This window comes from Hylobates moloch, unplaced genomic scaffold (assembly GCF_009828535.3).
Source record: "Hylobates moloch isolate HMO894 unplaced genomic scaffold, HMol_V3 SCAFFOLD_10, whole genome shotgun sequence".
NCBI lineage: Eukaryota > Metazoa > Chordata > Mammalia > Primates > Hylobatidae > Hylobates > Hylobates moloch.
This window is the reverse complement of record NW_026652285.1, coordinates 72,201,594-72,224,135: the sequence shown is the minus strand read 5'-3', so window position 1 is coordinate 72,224,135 and position 22,542 is coordinate 72,201,594. Positions and strand designations below refer to the sequence as shown.

At 38.2% G+C, this 22,542-nt stretch overlaps 1 protein-coding gene across 2 annotated transcripts in view; it reads left to right on the top strand.

The window, feature by feature from the left end:
- ERP44 (endoplasmic reticulum protein 44) overlaps nucleotides 1–22,542 on the top strand; it is a 114,718-nt gene that overhangs the window by 82,229 nt on the left and 9,947 nt on the right. For both annotated transcript variants that reach the window (XM_032164676.2, XM_032164675.2), the window contains exons 9-10: nucleotides 7,655–7,766; nucleotides 8,694–8,835. In XM_032164676.2, coding sequence (XP_032020567.1) covers nucleotides 7,655–7,766; nucleotides 8,694–8,835 — 254 coding nt within the window. The remainder of the gene's footprint in view (nucleotides 1–7,654; nucleotides 7,767–8,693; nucleotides 8,836–22,542) is intronic.

Genomic DNA, 22,542 nt, shown 5'->3' with positions numbered 1-22,542 from the left:
TTCCAGGTCTTTTGTTTTTAAAACCAATGGCCTAAGAATGTAAGTTTTTAAAAACTTTGTATTAGGTACAGTTTTTAAAAACTTTGTGTATGCATATACACTTCAAAGAATTGTAAGTGTATCAATCACAGTTTAAATATCTGGTCCCCCAGAATTATCACAGAGTAAACATACCCATATAATCACTACTTAGAGTGGTATGGACCAAATATTTGTGTGTCCTAATGTTTGTATGTTGAAATCCTAATCCCCAATGTGATAGTATTAGGGAATGAATCCTCCATTCATGAGATGGAGTCCTCATGAATGGGATTAGTGACCTCATAAAAGAGACCTCAGAAAGTTATGTAGCTCTCTTTCTGCCATGTGAGGATACAATGAGAAGTAGGCAGTCTGCAACCTAGAAGACAGCTCTGACTAGAACTGACCATTCTGGCACCCTGATTTTGGATTTCCAGCCTCCAGAATAATGATAAATGAATTTCTGTTAATTTGTAAGCCACCCAGATTATGGTACTTTAATATAGCAGCCCAAACTAAGAGAGAGGGTGGACAGTTTTTTTCAACAAAGGGTCAGATAGTAAGTATGTTAGCCTTTGCAGTTCGTATAATCTCTGTGGCAGCTACTCAACTTTGCAGTTGTAGCGCAAAAGTAACCTTAGACAATACGTAAACAAATGAGTGTGGCTGTGTTTCAATAAAGCTCTATTTCTGGACAAATAATTTTCACATGCCATGAAATATTAAAATTTTTCCCAATTATTTAAAAATGTAAAGACCAGGGCCTTGTGCCATGGCTCACGCCTGTAATCCCAGCACTTTGGGAGGCCAAGGTGGGTGGGTCACCTGAGGTCAGGAGTTCGAGACCAGCCTGGCTAACTAACATGGTGAAACCCCATCTCTACTAAAAATGCAAAATTAGCTGGGCGTGGTGGCAGGTGCCTGTAATCCCAGCTACTCGGGAGGCTGAGGCAGGAGAATCACTTGAATCCGGGAGGCAGAGTATGCAGTGAGCCAGGATCTACCACTGCACTCCAGCCTGGGCGACAGAGTGAGACCCCGTCCCTCTCACCCCACCCCAAAAAAAACCCCAAAAAACAACTAAAGGCCAATTTGAGCTTGTGGACCTAACAGAATCAGGCAACAAGTCAGATTTGACCCATGGCTATAATTTGCCAATCCCTGAACTAAGTCAAGAAATAAAATATTTCCAAACCCCTTGTCTTCCTTCTCAGTCATTACCCCCATTTACCATCTTCATAATCACCATACTTATTTTGAATAGGACTATAGGAAGTTTTTCCTGTTTTTGAACCTAAAATGGAATCATGTCTTTTGTGTCTGGCTTCTTTCACTCTACTTTATATTTATGGAGTTCATTCATATTGCATGAAGCTGTAGTTCATTCATTTTCATGCTGAATATAATTCCCTATATAAATATAACACAATGTATCCATTCTACTATTGGTGGACATTTAGATTGCTTCCAGATTTTGACTACTGTGAATAATGCTGCTGTGAACATTCTTATCTGTGTCTTTGGTGAATATATGCACAGATTTCTACTGGATATATATACCTATGAATAGAATTGCCAAGTCATAGGGCATATATATATTCAATTTTAGTTGATACCAGTTTTTCCAAAGTGGTTTTAGCAGTTTACATTCCTACCAGTAGTATATCAAAGTTCACATTGCTGCACGTCCTTACCCACATTTGATACCAGCTATTTACATTTTTAATCTATTTTCGTGTATGTGTAGTAGAGTCTCATTGTGGTTTTAATTTATATTTCCCTGATGATCAGTGGGATTGAGCACTATCAGTTGCCTTTTCCGGAAAGACAGATGGTCCTAGAAGAAAAGCAGCTTTAAATGCCATGCTTAATGTTCTGGGTTTCCTTCTATTCCAGTCTTGGCCCATAATTCTTTTTTTTTTTTCCTTGGATGCTTTCAAAAAGTGTTTTATTATTATTATTATTACTCTGGTTTTTCTAATTTTCCAGTAATAAGATTAGTCCAAATTACATCCACTATTACTCCAGAATGCAATTTTTAGCACTGTAGCTTAACCTAATTGTAATACAACAAAACCTGGAGTTCTTAAGAAAGAGTATAATTTCAGATTTGATGCCTTCTGTTACTAAGGTGTAAGTATATTGTTAAGTGCTTTAAGATTTGGAGATAATATATGTGAATTCTCCAAGATTCCCTGAAACTCTCCCTGAATCTTTCCAGAGGCTTCCAGCTCTTAGATCTTATTATCTCTTTCTCCCTTTCTTGGGGAAGAGAGAGCAACACTTAACTTTTGGGACTGGCCATTGTGAGCAAACCAGAATGCTCTTTGCCCCCTCTTCGTCTTGAGAATGCATTCTTGGGGTATTTTTGATCTGCGTCCATTGGCATTTCCAACACTTAGACTGGGATATATAAGGCACAAAGAAAACCCAAGGAACTGAGTACCATTTCTTGGATCCTTAAGTCCTTAGCCAGTCTGCTTTCTTTTATTTGCTTCTCAGGGCCTTATGTTTGTTTATATAATGTCCAGGATTTTTAGCTGAACTTCCTGGGAGAAACAGAGAAAAGTGTCTACTTCATCTTTCTGGAAGCAGAAGTCTATGCCAACAGCATTTAAAAACTATAAGATTTTTTTACCTGATTTAAATGTTGCCTTTGCATTTTAGTACATAAAAATAAGTTCGTATTTTTATGTCAGCATGGTACATTTTTGGTGTATACCTTTTCCACCATAAAATAATATTTAATTCTTATTAAGCTTGTAGCAATTTCAAATCAAATGTATGAATGTTTGTATGAGATTCTCTGGGTGTGTCTGCTTGGACAGATCATTGCAAACCTAAATCATCTTACATTGGCTCTTTGCTGAGTGTTTCATAGAAAGAGGATTAGTGCCGCCGGGATCCATTTTAACATGTCAGAATACCCCACTGGGACATCCTACTTGTTTATAATAGCTATTTCTCAAATCAAGGTTCTAAAAATGGCTTCTCATGAAATGTGATTAATATATTTTTAAGCCTGCAAGCTTAAATATCATAAACTTATCAGGCTTTATTGCACTGGTTATTATCTTAATGCAATGCCATATTTTAAAATATTTTGGAATTTTGAATTATAGAAGACTTTTGAGTGAAAATTCTAACACAAGCCTTTTCTTGGAAAGTCTCTTTTTTTGTTTTAAAGAAGTTGCTTTACCAAGTTTTCTAGTTTTTTTTGTTCCTGAGATTCTTTGATTCTACTTCCTTTTCCCCAGTTTTTTAGAATTTCAGGAAGTATTCCTAATTTGAAAATCTGAAATGCTCCAAAATCCAAAATTTTTTGAGCACCTACATGACACTCTTGGAGCATTTCAGAGTTTTAGATTAGGGATGCTGAAGCGGTTCAAGAATAATGCAAATATTTCAAAATCCAAAACACTTCTGATCCCAAGCATTTTGAATAAGAGATACTCAACCTTTATTTCTATATGACAGCTTGGCATTTTGAGGCCATTCTTAGTGACCAGAGTATTTTTTTGTTCAGTAATGTTCTGTTGCTTTTTTCAGTGTTATTTTTGAACCTGCTTCTTAAAGTAGTATTTCCCTGGATTCTGAGTAATTCATATTGTTAAGATGCATCTTGAGTCATTGTAGTTGTTTTGTATGTAGTTTTTTGAGATGGTTTGAATAAATATGCTCAGAGTGGGTGTCTTTCTATCTTTAATCATGTGTCATTACCCCCCATGACACACTGGATGCTCAGGTGCAGGAGTTCAAATGTTTGGACCAAATAGTGGCTTTCAAACCATTTTTCACTGTAAGGCAAAGTAAGAAATTTTCACTAGTATATACATAATTCTCGTTTTTCATTGAATAATACCCTTCTATGTGCAGTGCACTCAATTTTATATTTTCTTCTTTTCTTTTTAATACTGGATATATAGATTGGATGTAGCACACATAATCTTGTCTTGCCTCCATCTCTTTCCTATCATTAATAGCATTTTAAGGTGGATAAGACATTTCACAGAATTCAAAATACTGCTCCTACAATTTGAGTGTTTGGCCACAAGGTGTCAGTGGTGTGTCATAGTTTTATAGTACCAGAAGCCTAGAAGAGATTGGGATTTAAGCTCCCTCTGCTTTTTAATGCACATTCATACTTATGTTTTTTTTTAACTTAGAATTTATTAATAGAATCGTTAAGTACAAGCAATTGTAAAGCAGAATGTTTGAAGTCCTTTAAATCAAACTTTAAGAAAGTAAACATTTAAAAAATATTTATTTCTTTATATTTGAATTGTTAGTCTTTTCCATTTTGATCTTAAACTTGGTTTTGAAAGAGAGGGTGCATTAGACTCTTTCTGCTCACAGTTTATAATAAAATGAATGTCCTGGCTTTTTTTTTCTTTTCTTTCTCTTTTTTTTTTTTTTTTTGAGATGGAGTTTCGCTCTTGTCGCTCAGGCTGGAGTGCAATGGTGCAATCTCGGCTCACTGTAACCTCCGCCCCCCCCAGGTTCAAGGGATTCTCCTGCCTCAGCCTCCCGAGTAGCTGGGATTACAGGCACCCACTACCATGCCCAACTAATTTTTGTAATTTTAGTAGAGACAGGGTTTCACCATGTTGGTCAGGCTGGTCTTGAACTCTGACCTCAGGTGACCCACCCACCGCAGACTCCCAAAGTGCTGGGATTACAGGTGTGAATCACCATGCCCAGCCTGTCCCTGCTTTTCTTATTTCTGTAGGCCTCAGGTGTGTTTAGTTGGATTACTTACAATTTTTAAAAAATTTGCATTCACTCATTTAGTCTTCAGAGGCCCAGGAAAATTCAAGAATTTGTCATGACTATTCGCCTGCTCTGGTAATTCTTGCAGGGGTAGTTTTTAAAACCAGATTTAAAGATATAGACCTGGAAAATCTTAAACAATGAAACAGGGTACCTCCCTTCCCCGTGGTTGTTGGCACATCTAATAATTCTTGAGATTTATTATGTTGTAAGCAACCATCAACCATTTAACCAACGATTAAATCATTTAATCTGTGGGGAAAGATCTGTTTCTTGTAAATCTGGTTGTCTTGATATTCTTCTCCTTAATCTTTTAACATTTGTTTGGTAAAGAATATGCTTGTATGGACATAGTAAACTTGGAAGCCTAAGCAGCATAAATTACCACCTATTTAGCAACATTTGCTTATTTATTGACATATGTTGATTGTGAGCAAAAGAGAAATGAAATAAGATTGTCTTCAAGGGGTTTTCAGTTTAATATTTCATATGTACAGATAACATAACACAAAGTCATGCCCCGTGCCACATGAGGGGCACTGATAAAATGCTCTTGGAGTTTAGAAAAAAGAATTTTCCATTGATAAAATGCTCTTGGAGTTTAGAAAAAAGAATTTTCCTTTGACAGGGATGAGGTGGAATGAGAGATGGCTTTAGAGAAGAGGCATTATGTCCTGAAAAGAAAAGTGCTAAGAGAGAAGTAGAAGTACTAAAGAAAATGGGAAGATAGGAGAAGGAGGTTAGAGAGGAGGGGACTAGGCATTAGTTTTGAGTATTTAAGGTACTTGTTTAGAATTTGAAATGGAGATATTAAGCAGGCAGAGGGAAACCTAGGCTTGGATTTTGTACTGGAGCTGGGCTTGTAGACACAGATAAGCGATCAGTTAGAAGTAGTGATCAAAACTGTTGAACTACATGAAGTTGTCAGGCTAGAGCAGAGAAGTCCAAAGACAATCATTGAGACCAGCATCAGTTAATGGAAGGGGGAAGAAAAAATGTGAGTCCAAGAGATAAAAGATGAGGAAGAAAAAAATCAGCTTACTAAAAGATTAATGTGATGCCAGGGGGTGGGGAGAGGGGAGATGGGAATCACTACTAATGGGTATGTGGTTTCTTTTTGAAGTGATAAAAAATATTCTGGGGCTGGGTGCAGTGGCTGATGCCTGTAATCCCAGCACTTTGGGAGGCCGAGGGGGATGGATCATGAGGTCAGGAGATTGAGACCATCCTGGCCAACATGGTGAAACCCTATCTCTACTAAAAATACAAAAAAATTAGTTGGGCATGGTGGTGTGCACCTGTTGTCCCAGCTACTCAGGAGGCTGAGGCAGGAGAATCGCTTGAACACGGGAGGCAGAAGTTCCAGTGAGCCGAGATTGTGCTACCGCACTCCAGCTTGGGCTACAGAGTGAGACTCCGTCTCAAAAAAAAAAAAGCTCTGGAATTAGTGGTGATGTGTGCACAACCTTGTGAATATAATTAAAACCACAAAATTGTACACTTAAGAATGATGGGCTGGGTGTGTTGCCTCATACCTGTAATTCCAGCTCTTTGGGATGCCGAGGCAGGCAGATTGCTTGAGCCCAGGAGTTTGGGACCAACCTGGGCAACATGGTGAAATCCCATCTCTACAAAAAATAACAAAAATGAGCTGGGCATGGTCATGCATGTTTGTAGTCCTCACTATTTGGGAGGCTGAGGTGAGAGGATCACCTGAGCCTGGGGAGGTCGAGGCTGTACTCCAGGCTGGGCGACAGAGTGAGACCCTGTCTCCAAAAAACAATGGTGAAATTTATGGTATGCTAATTGTATCTCAGCTTTTTAAAAAAATAAATGTAACAAGAGGCCTAATAATTGATCTTATATACAAGTGAAACAGGCTTAAATATGGAGATGAGAACCAGAAGAAAACTTTTAATCCTGTAAAATAGGTCCCAGTTTGTTTTTTAAAAAATAAAGGACATTTGTACTTTCTGGTGAGGTAGTTCCTAAATTTATGGAGAGATCCTCAGAAGGATAGTTGATGAAAATAATTTTGTTATGAGACACTTTCTGGACTTTTTCTGATGACTCAGAACTTAGCATTTGTTGGGGAGAATAAATGATTAAATCTGTCTATGTATCACATTTTATTTAATCATGTCTACCCATTGTATTATTCTCCAATTACAACAACAAAAATTTTAATAGCACTTTATAATTTTCAAGGTGCTTTTCTGTGTGTATAAATAGGTATATAAAAATATATAGGGGCAGGTATTTATTAATAATGTTAATTGTATATTGGTTGAAAATTAGTTAAATAATAGAGTTTTTGTTTTTTACCCTGGATAAAACACTTCAGCTTTGGGTAAGTTTTATATGTGAGTGTAATGGTTTTCACAACCTTAGAATATAAAAAAAATACAAAAAAATTTGCAAATTAGATTTATTTATTGCTGATATACTCAGTTTTTCATTGTTACTTGTGAAGACTGAAAATACTAGTCATGTTTACCCCACTCTAAAATTAACACCTTGGTAAAGAACCAGCATAGTTCACCTCTATATGTCATGAGTTCAACAGCCTAATCCTGAAGCCTTGTATCCCATACTGGCTAACAGACAGTGGGGGCAGATCAGTTTCTGCAGCAAAGCAGGGCATGTGGGTCCTCTGACTGCCTGGGTACTTGAGGTGGGGAGGGGAGTGAATTCAGTCTTCTGTTCAGGCTAAGGTTTATTCACACCACTGGGCCTTTTTTTTCCCCCGGGATATTGCAACTATTACATTACATGGGTTGGGTTCAGAATTGTTCCTACCTAGAAAATAGCTACAACTGAATGGAGAAGCCTGATAATTCTCACTGAATGCTTCTCTCTACAGGAATTGACAGAAGAAGGACTGCCTTTTCTCATACTCTTTCACATGAAAGAAGATACAGAAAGTTTAGAAATATTCCAGAATGAAGTAGCTCGGCAATTAATAAGTGAAAAAGGTAGACAGATTAAGGTGTTTATTTTCATCATTTCTTTCTCTTTTTTTTTTTTCCCCTTTCATCATCACCCCTCCCATTACTTTCAAATCACATAAACATATTTGGGTTAAAAACTTATTTTAACACATTCAAATGTGACAGTAAGGAGGCATTAGTAGAGAGATAATGTGAAGTAGTGTTTTTTGTTTGTTTGTTTTCTAACCATTACTATTTTGGAGAGAAAAATCAAAGTGCATGAAAAGCAGGGTCATGAATGAGCATTAGTTCTGGGCACTTTCCTTCATTGCTTGTCTGACCCCTTTTCCAATGGACATTCCCAGAGATGTTGCTGAGAGAGCTTACACAGTCTGATTAACATTTATTTCTAAATGAAAGCAAGTTGAGTAGTTGTCTGTGGATTTCTGCAAAGCATTTAATGGAATTTGAGGTATCACCAGCTTTTCCTCTGTAGTTAGGGAAGAAAGTCAAACAAAATAAACTAAAGGTACTCTATAGAGCTGCCCATTTTAGTCACATACTGTCTTGCAGGTTGAATTCGACTAAAAATCAACCAGTATGACTGGAATAGGCTGGAATGAAAATGGTCCCATGAGAATGCCTCATATATCAATTTGAACTTCCTGCCTAGAACCTGATAATCTGCAAAGTAAATGATTGCCCATTTAAGGAAAGTAAAAAATTCATTATAGCCTTCAAATTTGCACTAAGTCAATATGATTTCTAAAGAAGTTATACTCTGTGCCCTAAGAACTAAAGCCTACCTATTTTAACTGTTAGATATTTAGGTTTTAGTTTTTCTGATCTATATTACTCTTAAGAATGTTGGGGTGCTTTTTTTTAGTATATCACTTTTTGTGAGCTTGCAATCTTACGAAAATATTTTCAAGAAAATTTGAATTTACCTCTCAAAATTCTTTTTTCTTAAAGGTACAATAAACTTTTTACATGCCGATTGTGACAAATTTAGACATCCTCTTCTGCACATACAGAAAACTCCAGCAGATTGTCCTGTAATCGCTATTGACAGCTTTAGGCATATGTATGTGTTTGGAGACTTCAAAGATGTATTGTAAGTATTCATTTTGTTTTTTAAAAATTACTGATATGTTTCTCAAAAATGAACTGAAAATAGTTGTTCGAATATTTTAAATAATCCTATGTTGGAACAGTAAGACTTTGTTAATTGGATGGGAGAGGTTTGGGTGACTGCTGTTTTTTTTCACTATAGAGTGTGGTATAATTATGAACATTATTATATAGCCTTGTAGAAATACCAACATGAAGTGATTAGGATTGATAATGAATGCTTGGATGATTAGTGATTAATGCTTGGGAAATCAGTCTCTCAAAGAAAATTTTTGTCTTTTGAGAAATTAGCTCTTCACTGAGTTTGGTCTTTGCCAAGCACATCGAGAAAAATAGCTTATAACCTTAGGCCAGGGTAAAGGAAATTGGTAATATTGCTGTTCATTCGTGACTGCACATAGCAAGAACATTAGTAGTATTTATGAATCTTGCTATTACTAGGCATTTCTAATGGCATATAGCTATGAACTGTTCCAAGAATAGGTAAGCGTTCTCACTCAATTCTCAGATATTTATAGTATTAATATATGTACAAGCCTTGTAGCTACTACAGATACTGAATTTTTATCAGCTTTGTGAGGTGTTAAATACAGTGGTTAAAAATGTAGGTGTTTCTTATATGAAAAGTTTAAGCAATACAGGTATTCAAATTAGACATTTTATTTTGAAAATTCATTTAAATGCCATTTTTATCTCAAAAGATTAAATTACAGAATTAGAGGATGATTTGCAGTCCTATGGCAGAATGAATTATCCCACTCAGTTCTAAATATTTCAATGGAGATGTGGTTGTTTGGTAGAAGATTCCCAATCCTAAAATTACCTAGGAAGCCTAGATTTGAGTCCTGCCTTGGGAAAGTCACTTACCTCCTCTGTTGTTGTTTCTTCATGTATAAAAAATGGTTAATGATACCACCTACCTAATGGGATTGTTATAAAAACTAATGAGAAATAATGATTATGTTATAAACCATAAAGTAGTAAGAAATCTTAGTTGTTCTTACTTTATCTATGCTCAGAAAGATATCATTCAACCTATCAATTCATTAAATATTTAGCTATCTCTTCTGTATGACAGACACTGTGCTAAGAACCAAGGGTTTTTACTGAGACTGGGTCCCTGCCCTCAAAGAACTCATAACCAAGTGGAGGAAAGGGACAACCAGGTTAACAGGCAATTATGTTTTATTAAGGGATAAGTGCTCTGACAGAGATCAACAGAGTAGTACCTGATCCAGGATTTCTGGTGATATTGATGCCTAAGGTAGGTATAAAGTTTTGTAGAAGTTTATCCTGGAGGTGAGAAGGAGATGGGGCTTAGAGAAAGGTGACATTAGCAGGAACAAGTTCAAGGGCTGTTGGTGAATATAAATGGAAAGGTGAATGCTGAGGGATGAGGTCAAGAGAACTAACACATGAAAGTCCTTACATGCTGTGTTAAGGAATTTTGACTTTATCCTGAAAATCATGAAGAGCCAATGAAAGGTTTTAATCAGGGAGTGACATAATCAGATTGTTTTTTAAAGATTACTCTGGCTGCAATTTGGAGAATAGATTAGAGGGGGTCAAAATAAAGTCTAGGAGACTGTTCAGTAATCTAGTCAAGAGTTGATTATGAAAGTTAATCTCAATGGACATCAGCAAGATGACAGAAAAGGACTTTCCATGTTCCTCTCCACACAGAAACATCAAGTTGAACATACATCCATGCACAAAAATACCTTCACAAGAGCTAAGGAAACCAGGTCAGAGATAATAGTACCTGAGAGTAGTAAAGAAATGATGCATTGAAGAAGCTGAAAAGGATAGTTTTATGCTACTTGCACCACCCCTCCCCCAACCCCAGGCAGCACAGTATGGAGAGAGATACCCTTCATGTGGGGAAAGGAGAAGGAAGTTAGCACTGAACTTTTCCTCAGACCCTAACACTTGGCTTGTCCTGGTAAAACCCAGTGCCAGAAAGGCTTCTGTGGCCCCAGACTCCAGGCTGGTACCCATGGACCGAGCATTTAGTCCTACCCTGGTGCCAGGCGAGATCTCAAAGCCCCAGGCTGGATTCCAAAGCTGCAGGCCCGAGGCCTGCCCAGCAGACTCAGTCTCTGGACCTATTCCAGCACCAGGCCAATCCCAGTGGCTCCAGGCTCCAGACCAGCTGCCCACAGCCCTGATCATGAGGCTAGCACTCACAGACCCAGGGTTCAGGCTTATCCTAGTAGACTCCAGTGATGGACCAGCCTCCATGGACCCAAGTTCTAGGACCACACTTGTGGATCCAGGTTTCAGACTGGCCCCTGAAGCCCCAGGACCCAGGCTAGACTTTGCAGACCTGACCTCCAGGCCAACACTCAGCCAAGACTCAGCCTCCAGGCCAACACAAGTGGACTCAGGCTCTAGCCAGACTCCAAAGCCCTAGGCTTTCAGCCAGCCCCAATGGCTTCAGATACCCGATCAGCAACCATGATCCTACACTCCAGACAAACTGCCACAGATCGTGATTCCACACCTGCCCCAGCACTAGGTCAGCTGTAGGTTCCAAGGACCCAAGATCTAGGTTTGCTCCAGTAGACAGTCCAAGTTCACCCTAGTAGGTCCTGGTTCTAGGCCAGTCTCCATGGACGGAGGCTCTAGGACTACCTCTGCAGACCCAGGCTCCTGGCCAGCCCCTGTGGACTCTTGACCCAGGCCCACTCCCACAGACTCAGCCTATCCCAGTGGACCCAGGCACCAGGCTCATCCCAGTGCCTGGCTGGCCCCTGCAGACTCAGGCTCAAGGCCTACCCCAGTGCCAGGTCAGCTCTAGTGGACCCAGGCTTCAGACCCACCCTCTTAGATGCAGGCCCATTCCACAGAACCAGTCAACAGGTCCACTCCAGTGGACCCAAGTTTCAGGCTTAACTCCATGGACCCAGGCACCAAGCTCACCCACCTGCTGACCCAAGGCACCAGGCCAGCCAGTGTGAAGACTCTTAAGAGCAAGCCAACCTATGGACCATACCAGGCAGCTGGACTAGAATCCCTGAATTGACTGAGTAGTGAAGGGCTTTCCCAGACAAAGCCAGTCAAAGACTAGAATAAGTCTCTACATCTTCAAATGCCCAGACATCAATGTAAGGCAACAAGAAATGAAAAACCAAGGAGACATAAATGTAACATCACCAAAAGAGCACAATAATCTCCCAGAAGCTGACCCAAAGAAATGGAGATGTATGAATTGCCTGACAAAGAATTCAAAATAATTGTTTTAAAAAGTAACATCCATGAACTTCAAGAAAATACTGAGAAACAAGTCAATGAAATGAGGAAAACAAGTTACCAAAATGAGAAGTTTACCAGAGAGATTGAAATTATATATTTCTTAAAAATTAAACAAATTCTAGAGCTGAAAAACAATGAATGAAAAGAAAATGTAATAGCATCACCAACAGAATTGAACAATTAGAAGAAAGAGTTTAAACCTGAATATACAGGTTATTTGAAAACATACAGTCAAAGAAGAAAAAAAGAATGAAGAAAGTTTATGGAATTAATGGGACAGCACCAAAAGAGTAAATATTCAAGTTATAGGAGTAAATGAAGGAGAAAGGAGAAACAAAGAGGTAGAAAGCTTATTTAAAATAAAAATAGCTTTGCAAATCTGAGGAAAGGTATAAGTATCTAGGTACAGGAAGGTCAAAGAACTCCAACCAGATTTAGTCCAAAGACTACACCAACACATAAACTATTGAAAATCAAGGACAAAGAGAAGATTCTGAAAGCAGCAAGAGAAGATTCCGAAAGCAGCAAGATAAGAGCAAATAACATATAAAGGAGTTCCAGTACAGCTAGCAGCAGTTTTCTCATCAGAATCCTTATAGACCAGGAGAGAGTGGGATGATATGTTCAAAGTACTTAAGAAGAAAACTGCCAACCAGCAATATTATATTAATACCTAGCAAAGCTGTCCTTCAGAAATGAAAGAGAGCTAAAGACTTTTCCAGATGAACAAAAGCTGAGGGAGTTCATTACCATCAGACCAGTCTTAAAAAGAATGCTAAAAGGGAGTTCTTCAGGCTGAAAGAAAAGGACAGTAAGTACTAACATGAAAACATGTAAGTATAAAACTCACTGGTGAAAGTAAGTATACAGTCAAATTCAGAATACTCTAAGCCTGTAATGGTGGTATACAAATCACTTATAGCTTTGGTATGAAGGATAAAAGAGAACTATTAAAATAATAATAGCTACAATAATTTTAGGGATATACAATATAAAAAGATATAAATTATGACACCAGAAATTTAAAATGTGAGGAGGGTAGAGTAAAAGCATAGTGTTTTTTTTTTATGTGAATAAAGTTTTTATGAGCTTAAAATAGCCTGTTATGAGCATAGGACATAGTGAAGAAATATACAAAATAAAGTAAAAATTTAAAAAAACCTATTATAATTATATTTTATGTAAATCTCATGGTAACCACAAAGCAAAAAACTTTAGTAAATACACGAAAGATAAAAATTAAGGAATAAAGCCTACCACTAGAGAAAATCACCTAATCACAAAGGAAGACAAGAAGAGAGGAAGAAAGCAACAAAGGATCTACAAAACAACCAGTGAACAGTTAACAAAATGGCAGTAGTCTTTATCCATCAATAATTATTTTGAATGTAAATGTCTTAAATTCTCCAATCAAAAGACATGGAATGGCTGAATGTGTAAAAAACCAATACCCAACTATAAACCGCCTGTAAGAGATTCGCTTCACCTATAAGCGACACAGGTAGACTAAAAGTGAAGGGAGGTAAACAGATATTTTTGGGACATATGGAAACCAAAAGAGAGCAGAGTAGCTATAATTATATAACATTTAAGTCAAAAACTGTAAAACAAGGTCATTATATAAAGATAAATGGGTCAATTCAGCAAGAGGATATAATAATTACAAATATACATGCAACATTGGAACACCAAAATATATAAAGAAAATATTAATAGATCTGAAAGGAGACTATAATACAGTAATAGTAGGGGACTTCAATACCCTACTTTCAGCAAGGGCCACATCATCCAGACAGAAAAATAGGGAAATTTTGGACTTAAATAGTTTTAGCTCAAATGGACCTAACAGACTTACATAGAAAATTCTATTCAACTGAAGCAAGATACACATTCTTCTCAAGTGCCCATGGAACATTCTTCAGGATAGATCATATGTTAGGCCACAAACAAGTCTTACCAAATTTAAGAAGATTAAAATTGTATCAAATATCTTTTCTGACCACAATGATATGAACCTAGAAATCAATAACTGGGAGTAAATTGGAAAATTCACAAATACCTAGAAATCAAACATGTTCCTGAACAACCAGTGGAGCAAAGAAGAATTTAAAAGGGAAATTTTAAAATATCTTGTAAAAAATGGAAATGGAAATACAACATACCAAACAAAACTTATGGGAAGCAGCAAAAATAGTTTTAGGAAGGAAGTTTTATAGCAAGAAACACCTACATCAGAAAACAAGAAAGATCTCAACCTAACATTACACCTCAAGGAACTAGAAAAAGAACAAACCAAGCCCAAACTTAGTAGAAGGAAGAAAATAATAAAGACCAGAAGAAATAAATGAAATTGAGATTAGAAAAACAATAGAAAATAGCAACAAAACTATGAGTTGGCTTTTTAAAAAGATAAAATTTTAAAACTTTTAGCTAGAAGAAAAGAGAGAAGTCTCAAAAAATAAAATAAGAAATGAAAGAGGAGACATTACAACTGATACCACAGAAATACAAAAGAATAAGAGGCTACTATGAATAATGATATGTCAACAAATTAATAACCTAGAAGAAAATACTAGGTACATACAATCTACCAAGGCTGAATCATGAAACAGAAAATCTGAACAGACCAATAGCAACCAATAACAAATAAGAGATTTAATCAGTAATGAAAAGTCTCCTATCAAAGAAAAGCCCAGGACCTGATGACCATTCTTTCTAAAAGTACCAAAAAATTGAAGAAGGGAGAAACTTTTTTTTTTTTCGATACAGGATCTTGCTTTGTCGCTCAGGCTGGCGTGCAGTGGTGCAATCATAACTCACTGCAGCCTCAAATTCCTGGGCTCAAGTAATCCCACCTCAAGCCTCCTGAGGAGGTGGGACTACAGGCATGTGCCACCATGCCCAGCTAATTTTTTTTTACTTTTTATAGAGACGGATTCTTGCTGTTTTCCAGGCTGGTTTCAAGCTCCTGGCCTGGCCTCAAGTGATCCTCCCACTTACGGCCTTCCAAAGCACTGGGATTAGAGACATGAGCCACTGCACCGGCCTGGGAGAACACTCTTAAACACATTCAAAGTCAGACTAGGACACTACAAGAAAAGAAAATTACAGGGTAATATCCTTGATGAACATAGATGCAAAAGTCCTCAACAAAATCCTAGCAAACTAGAGACCCTGGTTATGGTCAATTGATTTTTGACAAAGGTGCAAAAGGTGCACTTTTCCCAGCACCAAAAAGAGAGAGAAAAGAGAGTCTCTTCAATAAATGGTGCTGGAAAAAGCAAGGGGAAACTGGATATCTACATGCAGAAGAATGAAATTAGACCCTCATCTCGCCCCATATACAAATATCTCAAAATAAATTAAAGACATTAACATAAGATCTGAAATTGTAAGAGTACTGAAGAAAACGGGAAAGCTTCATGACATTAGTCTGGGCCACAAATTTTTGGATATGACCCCAAAAGCACAGGCAATAAAAGCAAAAATTGAAAAATTGGATTACATCAAACTAAAAAGCTTCTGCACAGTGAAGGAAATCTATGAAGTGAAAAAAACAACCTACAGAATGGGAAAAAGGATTTGCAAACCATACATCTGATGAGGGGTTAATACTCAAAATATATAAAGAATCCAAACAAATCAATAGTAAGAAAACAAGAGTGAAAATGGGTAAGGCATCTGAATAAACATTTCTCAAAATAGGACACACAAGTGGCCAATAGGTATATGAAAAAGTGCTCAACATCACTAATCATCAGAGATGTTAGAATGGTATCTTTGACAACCCATAGAGTGGGAGAAAATCTTCACAATCTATATGTCTGACAAAGGACTAATATCCAGAATCGACAATGAACTTAGTAAGAAAAAAACAAATAATCCCATCAAAAAGTGGGCTAAGGACATGAATAGACAATTCTCAAAAGATACACAAGTGGCCAACAAACATATGAAAAAATGATCAACATCGAGAGGACGGCCCTGAGCGGAGGGGAAGGGGCGGGGCCCGGGCCTCCCAGCGCGGTACACTGTGCCTTAAGTACGCCGTGTCCACGCCCCGCCCGCTGTGGGAACAGCCGTGCGCTCCCCACAGGTGGTCATCCGCAGCCTGCCCCGGACCTCACCAAGGAGCAGCTAGAGGAGCAGCTGGAGGAGCAGCTGCGCCCGCTGCCTGCACATGACTACTCGAGTTCTTCGACGCCGACCTGAGATCCAGAATATAAAAACTTTATAGAAACCTACTGTGTGGAGGAAGAGAAGACCAGTGCCAACCCTGAGACTCAGCTGGGGGAGATGGAGACAAAGACAAGAGAGCTCATTGCTAGAGGAACCACACCTCTTTTGGAATATATTAAAAATAGAAAATTAGAAAAGCAGAGAATTCGAGAAGAGAAGCGAGAAGAACGGAGGAGGAGTGAGTTAGAAAAGAAACTTTGCGGGAAGAGATGCAAAAAAAAAATGAGATAGAAGAAAATTGCAGAGAAGTAAGGATTAAGGTCACACAGCGGCAGTGACAAAGAGCACAGGGATGTGGAGAGATCTCAAGAAAAAAAATCTGAAGCACAAAGACAGCATGTAGATGACGGCAGGAGGCACAGAGCTCACCACGAGCCTGACCGGCTTTCCAGAAGGAGTGAAGATTAGCAGAGATGGAGGAAAGGACCTGGCCAAGACAGAGGGAAGAAGGGGAGCCAGGACAGCGGGGCTCCGGGGGAGGCCGTGGAGAGACCGGGAAGAGCACAGAGGTGTGACGACGGTCCAGCACCCAGAAAGGAGCGACTGGCAAACAAGGACCGGCCGACCTTGCAGCTGTGTGATCCGGGAGCTCGCTTCTGAGCATGAGAGTGTGGCGGAAGCGGGAGGAACTGCAAGGCAGAAGGTTCCGGAACTGGTCCTGATGACAGGGAAGAGACAGAATGAGTCACTGCGCGCACCTGGCTTCCATGGAAGAGCGAGGGCATCCCAGAAACGTGTAAATGACCCCGAGTGTGACTGGGAAGGAGAACTTACTCCTTACCAGGAAACTGAAAGCTAAAAATAAAGAGGGTAACATAGAAACACGCAGAAACCATTCTAAAGTAGTGATCATGTCTTAAATTAAGCAGAATTCTCACGGATTTTACCGTTCCTGTTATAAACTAGTATTTGTTGTTTAACCCAAACAGAAAACGATTTCCATTGGACAGTAGAAAAATGTGTGTAAAATAGGGAAGAAAGTTAGTATTGGATCAGTGCAAGTCCTGAAGCACTTTCAGTGCTGTGAGAACGACATCTACTTTGGGTTTCATTCTTACGTAAGCAGAGGAGCTGTTAGTCTATCGTGCTTCTCGGTAGCCTCTGAGCCGTGGTGTCGAGTAAAGAACAGTTCTTGTTTGTTACAACCGTTTGCGTTACAACTGTTTGTGAGTCAGCTATGCCTGCAAAGTGTGCTGTGTTTTAGTCCTGGTAGGAATATATATCAAGAGTTCACACTATATAAAACCCAGTAGATTCAACTATTGCCCTTTCAACAGTTTTGCCACTGACCGGATGAAAATGAAATGAAAGAGAGCTAAAGACTCCATCTTTGGATGGATGCATTTGTGGTTTGTAACCATTACGGTTTAAACCATGGTTTAAGGATTTACCCAAATAACAGAAATTTTGTTCGGGAAGGGATAAACTTGGTATAGCATATAGAGCCTGTCTTTGCGTTTTAGACACTTTATTTGTAAATAACTTAAAATAGCTTTCTGAAACTGTGCATTCTACAGTTTCTTCCTTTCAGTGAAATCGTTAAATGTTAATGTATTTTTGGCACTGCGATTTTAACCATTTATTAAATAAAAATTTTGTTAAAGAAAAAAATGCTCAACATCACTAATGATCAGGGAAATACAAATCAAAACTACAATGCAATACCACCTTATTTCTGCAAGAATGGCCATAATAAAAAAATTTTAAAAAGATGTTGGCGTGGATGTGGTGATCAGGGAACACTTCCACACTGCTGGTGGGAATGTAAACTAGTACTGCCGCTATGGAAAACAGTGTGGAGATTCCTTTAAGAACTGAAAGTAGAACTACCATTTGATCCAGCAATCCCTCTACTGGGTATCTACCCAGAGGAAAGGAAGTCATTATATGAAAAAGATACTTCGCACGCATGTTTATAGCAGCACAATTCACAATTGCAAGATCATGGAACCAACCCAAATGCCCATCGGTCAACAAGTGGATAAAGAAACTGTGGTATATATATATATGTATGTGTACATATACACATATATATGTGTATATATGCGTGTGTGTGTGTGTGTGTATATATATATATGTGTATATATATATATATATACAGGATGGAATACTGCTCAGCCATAAAAAGGAATGAATTAACAGCATTTACAGTGATCTGGTTGAGATTGGAGACTATTATTCTAAGTGAAGTAACTCAGGAATGGAAAACCAAACATTGTATGTTCTCACTGATATGTGGGAGCTAAGCTATGAGGACACAAAGGCTTAAGAATGAAACAATGGACTTTGGGGACTTGTGGGGAAGGGTGGGAGGTGGGTGAGGGATAAAAGACTACAAATAGGGTGTAGTGTATACTGCTCGGGTGATAGGTGCACCAAAATCTCACAAGTCACCACTAAAGAACTTACTAATGTAACCAAATGCCACCTGTACCCCAATAACCGCTGGGGGAAAAAAAGAATAATGGTGTCTTTGTTTTGTCTTGCTATAAAGGAATACCTGAGGCTGGGTAATTTATAAAGAAAAGAGGTTTATTTAGCTTATGGTTCTACAGGCTGTAGAAGAAGCATGACACCTGCATCTGTGTAGCTTCTGGTAAGGGCTTTTATGCTGCCTTAAAACGTGGCAGAGAAAGTAAAAGTGGAAGTGGGCACATGCAAAGAGGGACCAAACCTGAGGGGCGTCCTGGCTTTGTAACAACCCACTCTCATAGGATCTAATTCAATCCCAGCAAAACTAATCCTATCTTACTAGAGCTAGAACTCAATTACCATGAGAATGGCACCAAGCCATTCATGAGGGATCTGCCTCCATGACCCAAATACCTCTCATTAGGCGCCACCTACCAGCACCTCCATGTTGGAGATGAAATTTCAAAATGAGATTTGGTGGAGACAAACCAACCATATGCAAACCATAGAAGATGACTATTATAAAAGAGAAAAAAGTGGTGGTGAGGATGTGTGAAAAAAGGGAACCCTTGCACACTGTTGGTGGAAATGTAGATTAGTATAGTCATTATGGAAAACAGTATGGAGTTTCCTCAAAAAAATAAAAATAGAACTACCCTATGATCCAGCAATCACACTACTGGGTATCTATCCAAAAGATAGGAAATCAATCTGTTGAAGAAATATCTGCACTCCTATGTTCATTGCAGCATTATTCACAATAGGCAAGATACAGAGTCAATCTAAGTGTCTGTCTACAGATGAATGGATAAAGAAAATGTGCTATATATACACAATGGGATACTATTTAGCCTTAAAAAAGAATGAGATCCTGTCATTTGTATCAACATGAATGAACCAGGAGCGAACAGTATGTTAAGTGGAATAAGAAGCCAAGCACAGAAAGACAAATACTGTATGATCTCACTCATATGCAGAATATTAAAAGTTGAACTCATAGAGGTGGAGAGTAGAATGATTGTTACCAGAGGCTAGGGGTTATGGGGATTGGGGAGATTTTTAAAAAAGGAAACTTCAGTCTTTTAAAGGGCATCTATAAAGGACCTACAGCTAATGTCATATCTAATGATAAAGGACCAAATGCTTTTCCTGTACAGTAGAGAACTAGGCAAAGATGTTCAATCTCACCACTTCTTTTAGTATTTTACTGGAAATCCTAGCAAGTACAATACAACAAGAAAATAAATGAAAGACATTCAGACCTGAAAGAAATAAATAAAACTTTGTATATAACATGATTCTCTGTGTAGAAATTACCAACAAATCTATTAAAAAGCTCCTAGAACTAATAAGTGATTTGAGCAGTATACAGGTTAACTTTTTAAAACATCACTTGTATTTCTATAGAAAAACAATGAACAATTGGAAACCAGGATTTTTTTTTAAGTTCCATTTATAGTAGCTCCAAAAGGAGGGGAAAAAAAAAAAAAACAACTACCTAGGTATAAATCAAACAAAACATGTGCAGGATCTATCTGTATGTTGAAAGTTACAAAATGCTGCTGAAGGAAATCCAAGACAACCAAAATAAACGAGGAAGCATACTGTGTTGATGGATTACAACACTCGATACAGTCAAATTGACCTATAAATGTAATGTGATCCCAGTCAAAATCTCAGCTAGATTCATTGTAGATATAGACAACCAGATTCTAAAATTTATATGGAAAGGTTAAACCAGAATAGCTAAAACTGTTTTGAAAAAGAAACAAAGTTGGAGGACTCACATTACCTAGTTTTAAGACACAGTATAAATCTAAGGTAATTAATACAGTGTAGTATTGGTGAAAGAGTAGGTACATAGAGCCATGGAAGAGAGAGAGTCTAGAAATAGACATACAAATATGGTAATAGATTTTTTAAAAAAATTGTACTTTAAATTCTAGGGTACATGTGAACAACGTGCAGGTTTGTTACTTATGTATATATATGCCATGTTGGTTTGCTGCAGCCATTAACTCGTCATTTATGTTAGGTATTTCTCCTAATGCTATCCCTCCCCCCTTCCCCCACCCCACACCAGGCCCCGGTGTGTGATGTTCCCTGCCCTGTGTCCAAGTGTTCTCATTGTTCAGTTCCCACCTAGAGTGAGAACATGCAGTGTTTGGTTTTCTGTTCTTGGGATAGTTTGCTCAGAATGATGGTTTCCAGCTTCATCCATATCCCTACAAAGGACATGAACTCATCATTTTTTGTGGCTGCATAGTATTCCATGGTGTATATGTGGCACATTTTCTTAATCCAGTCTATCATTGATGGACATTTGGGTTAGTTCCAAGTCTTTGCTATCGTGAATAGTGCCGCAGTAAACATATGTGTGCATGTGTCTTTATAGTAGCATGATTTATAATGCTTTGGGTATATACTCAGTAATGGGATGGCTGTGTCAAATGGTATTTCTAGTTCTAGATCCTTGAGGAATCGCCACACTATCTTCCACAATGGTTGAACTAATTTACAGTCCCACCAACAGTTTAAAAGTGTTCCTATTTCTCCACATCCTCTCCAGCACCTGTTGTTTCCTGACTTAATGATTGCCATTCTAACTGGTGTGAGATGGCATCTCATTGTGGTTTTGATTTGCATTTCTGTGATGACCAATGATGATGAGCATTTTTTCATGTGTCTGTTGGATGCATAAATGTCTTCTTTTGAGACCTGTCTGTTCATATCCTTTGCCCACTTTTTGATGGGGTTTTTTCTTGTAAATTTATTTAAGTTCTTTGTAGATTCTGGATATCACCCCTTTGTCAGATGGGTAGATTGCAAAAATTTTCTCCCATTCTGTAGGTTCCCTGTTCACTCTGATGGTAGTTTCTTTTGCTGTGCAGAAGCTCTTTAGTTTAATTAGATCCCATTTGTCAATTTTGGCTTTTGTTGCCATTGCTTTTGGTGTTTGAGCCATAAAGTCCTTGCCCATGCCTATGTCCTGAATGGTATTGCCTAGGTTTTCTTCTAGGGTTTTTATGGTTTTAGGTCTAACATTTAAGTCTTTAATCCATCTTGAATTAATTTTTGTATATGGTGTAAGGAAGGGATCCAGTTTCACCTTTCTATATATATGGCTAGCCAGTTTTCCCAGCACCATTTATTAAATAGGGAATCCTTTCCCCATTGCTTGTGTTTGTCAGGTTTGTCAAAGATCAGATAGTTGTAGATGTGTAGTGTTATTTCTGAGGGCTCTGTTCCGTTCCATTGGTCTATCTCTCTGTTTTGGTACCAGTACCATGCTGTTTTGGTTACTGTAGCCTTGTAGTATAGTTTGAAGTCAGGTAGCGTGATGCCTCCAGCTTTGTTCCTTTTGCTTAGGATTGTCTTGGTAATGTGGGCTCTTTTTTGGTTCCATACGAACTTTAAAGTAATTTTTCCAATTCTGTGAAGAAAGTCACTGGTAGCTTGATGGGGATGGCATTGAATCTGTAAATTACCTTGGGCAGTATGGCCATTTTCATGATACTGATTCTTCCTATCCATGAGCATGGAATGTTCTTCCATTTGTTTGTGTCCTCTCTTAATTCGTTGAGCAGTGGTTTGTAGTTCTCCTTGAAGATGTCCTTCACATCCCTTGTAAGTTGGATTCCTAGGTATTTTATTCCCTTTGTAGCAGTTGTGAATGGGAGTTCACTCATGATTTGGCTCTCTGTTTGTCTGTTACTGGTGTATAAGAATGCATGTGATTTTTGCACATTGATTTTGTATCCTAAGACTTTGCTGATGTTGCTTA